Below are 3,200 nucleotides of genomic sequence, written 5' to 3' on the forward strand. Positions count from 1 at the left end.
GAGGTTCATTTAAACCTCGAGAATGTAAAGGGGCCGGGTGGTATGATTAAGGTCACCTCGGGTCTCAAAATCTAAACGCCCTCACTGGAATCTAAACGTCCAATCCACTTCCCTATGGAGCTTATTAAATTTCCCTATGGAAATTAAAGCCATGACAATTTATGATCTTACAAGAACTTATAAATTGTGTAAATACTTTTGCTTGCAAGACTAGCAACTTATATTGTGTTTTGTTGTCCACCGCACGCTAGAAGCTACTCATGGCTGAAAAGGAAACTATAAGCATAAAGCTTCTAGTGGACAAGGAGAAGAACAGGGTTGTGTTTGCCGAGGCTGACAAAGATTTTGTTGACATTCTATTTAGCTTCCTCACATTACCAATTGGTACTATCGTCAGCTTAGCGGACAAGAAATCAAATTTGGGATGCATGGATTCTTTGTATCAGAGTGTAAAAGCTCTTGATGTGCAGTATTTTCAAACTGAAGACTGCAAGAACTTGTTGCTGACGCCAAAAAGTACAGTCGAGTACAAGTACAGAAATCTAGAACTTAACTTTATTGGTCATGATACGGATCCCCCTACGTACTACATATGTCCTACATGGACTTGTGCCACTGAAACTCACTGCTTAGTTAGTATGTTTGAAAATGCTAAATGTCTTTGTGGAGAGAAGATGAGCCAAAATGCATTTTTCGGAGGGAACATCATTAGGAGAGACAGAAACAATGGAGTAGTTTTTGTGAACGGAAATGAGAAGTTTATAATAAGCGATGGTTTGCATGTTAAAACGGTTTCTGCTGAAACTAGTCTGGCAATCCTTCAGCGATTTAAAATTCAGGACGGAACTGCTCTGGAAGAGAGAATAGTTACTGTTGGTGCAGATGAGGTATGTTCTTGAATCGCTCCTCTTGTTAGCCGGAAAACAAATTGCTCTGCTACTCTGAATTAATCTGACATACTAGTAATACTACTACATTATTCTATGCTTATAATTTCTAGGTATTTAAAACAAATAAATTGTTGAATCATTTTATTATAAATTTTTTGAAGTAATGGTTCACTACTTCTACTGTTACTAATACTAAGTAATTATATATCACTGTTGGGTATGAATTAGGTGCTGAATCTGCTGCATCACTCCATGCTTTCCAAGACGCCATTGACCGATGTATTTTTGTTGAAGCAAAATAAGATTCCGAGAAAACGGATCAAGACTGAGCCTTTGGGCAAGCTTCAGTCACAGTCAGACGCTAAGAAGATGAAGTTGAATATTTTGATTAAAAAATCGCATAACAAAGTTCTATATGCCGTAGTGAAGGAAGACTTTTTAAATTTTATTTTTGGCTTTTTAGCTTTTCCTGTAGGATCTGTTATAAAGCTTCTTCGTGTATATTCCTCTTTGGCGAGTATAGATAACTTATATAGAAGTGTCAGAGATTTGCTTTATGAGGCTCCTGGGAATTTTAAGGACTGTCAGTACACACTACTGGATCCTGACGTTGCTTTTCATCACTTTTGCAAGAGTGATCAATTACTCTGTTTGAAGGAAGAAGATCCAAGCAACTTTACAATTACCAAGTGTCAAACTTGTTTTGAAGATGGTGTTGTTGTTGAAGGTAACACCTGCCAACACGGGTGTAAACAAGCTAAATTACGGTGTATTAATCCGAAGTTTAAAAATACAGTTACTGAAACAGGAGGAGAGTTTATAAAGGGGTCCATGATGTTTATGATAACGGATGAGCTTATTGTAGAACCACATTCACCAATCTCTAGCATCTCCCTTGTGAACAAGCAGGGTGTGCCATTCAGTGACTTAGAAGAACGGACTGTCAGAGTTGGTGAACAAGAGGTATTTTTTTTAATTATAATAAATTTTTTTTTTATTTTTTTTTTCTGCTAAAGAGACAACTTTATCGATATAGGTAAATTCTCAGTAACGACTCTACTTACACATATTTGTTCAGTAAAAATGCACAACTGGTTTTCAATAACCAGATTCGAGTTTGAACTGTATTTATCTGTCGACAATATAAAGGTGAGCAAAAAGCCTCCCTAAATTGCCAATTTGCAATGTTTTTCTACTCTGATCCCAAATTTACTTAGTTTTCACAACAATTTTCTATAGATTAGAGCAAAACCATACCTCTCCCTGCTTCTTGCATTGTGAAAGTTCTTAAATGTCCTCCAATCATATATTAAAAGAGTTTATTTACACCATGCTATAACTAAGAAAAGAAAAGCACATTTCCCTTCGAGTATAAATTATGCTGCAGCAATATAATATTCCAAGTTACCAACCATAAACTTGATTTACAGTGTTGTTCACTAAACTTGCTGTGATAATTATGACTAACATTGTTTCAGGTGATAATCCTAACAAGTACGTGTACAATCTCAAGTATCCTGTAAGTTTCAACTCGGGAAGTATTTTAGTATTTACTAGTACTAATTTTTTATGCAGGCTTTGGCTATTCTGAAGGCTTCATTGACTTCAAAAACAGCTCTTACAGATGTCTTCTGCAAGAACTAATTTAAGACGTCCTCATGGACGTTCTTTATTGCACCAACCTTGTTGGATGTTATGTACTGCATTTTGGTTATTATATACCCTAACAGGCTTACTCCACCAGTTTGACAATTGAAAATATGGATTTAGCTTTGGATAAGTGTGTCATGCATGGTTTTGTTGGTATTATTTTGATTGAATTGGATCGTGCTACTTGCATTTTTTGTTATTCAAAAAGAAGAATTCTAGAGAGGGTGAATGTAATGTTGGGTTGGTGGAACCGTCGAGCTTTGCTCCGGTTGTCCGTATACCACACTCACCCTGGTACTGATGAAGAGGGCGCGACCGCGCTCGTCCATGTATGCCTTCGGCCGGGCAACAACAATGATGCCTAAAGAAGAAGAAGCGCTCACACACCTAAGCGCTCGCTCCCAGCTTTATTGAAGAGGGCGCTCGCGCTCACCTAAGCGCGCACTCGCGCTCCAGCTTTATTGAAGAGGGCCACACACCTTTTAAGCGCACTCGCTCTTCCAAATTTTAATGAAGGCCAAGCCCACCTCCATATGGAAGCGCCAGCTCAAGCTCTCGGTGCCCAAGCCCATTTTACTTCCCCTTCATCTATGTACACCTATATAAAGGAAATAGATTAGGGTTTTGAAGTACAACTTTGAGAGATTCATTTCTAGGGTA

At 37.9% G+C, this 3,200-nt stretch overlaps 1 protein-coding gene across 1 annotated transcript; it reads left to right on the top strand.

Annotated features, from left to right (window-relative positions):
* Nucleotides 1-260: 260 nt before the first annotated feature.
* LOC147518067 (uncharacterized) lies at nt 261-2,752 on the top strand. The gene is made up of 3 exons (XM_086593799.1): nt 261-887; nt 1,119-1,853; nt 2,466-2,752. Exons 1-3 carry the CDS (start codon nt 261-263, stop codon nt 2,532-2,534), a joined length of 1,431 nt encoding a protein of 476 aa, XP_086449925.1. The 3' UTR covers nt 2,535-2,752.
* Nucleotides 2,753-3,200: the final 448 nt, after the last annotated feature.

Source organism: Coptis chinensis, chromosome 2 (genome assembly GCF_015680905.1).
Source record: "Coptis chinensis isolate HL-2020 chromosome 2, ASM1568090v1, whole genome shotgun sequence".
NCBI classification, from domain to species: domain Eukaryota; kingdom Viridiplantae; phylum Streptophyta; class Magnoliopsida; order Ranunculales; family Ranunculaceae; genus Coptis; species Coptis chinensis.

Coding starts and splice junctions, on each gene's coding strand:
- LOC147518067 (XM_086593799.1), top strand. CDS start 261: ATGGCTGAAAAGGAAACTATAAGCATAAAGCTTCTAGTGGACAAGGAG. Junction 888..1,118: donor TTACTGTTGGTGCAGATGAG/GTATGTTCTTGA, acceptor GGTATGAATTAG/GTGCTGAATCTGCTGCATCA. Junction 1,854..2,465: donor TCAGAGTTGGTGAACAAGAG/GTATTTTTTTTA, acceptor TTTTTTATGCAG/GCTTTGGCTATTCTGAAGGC.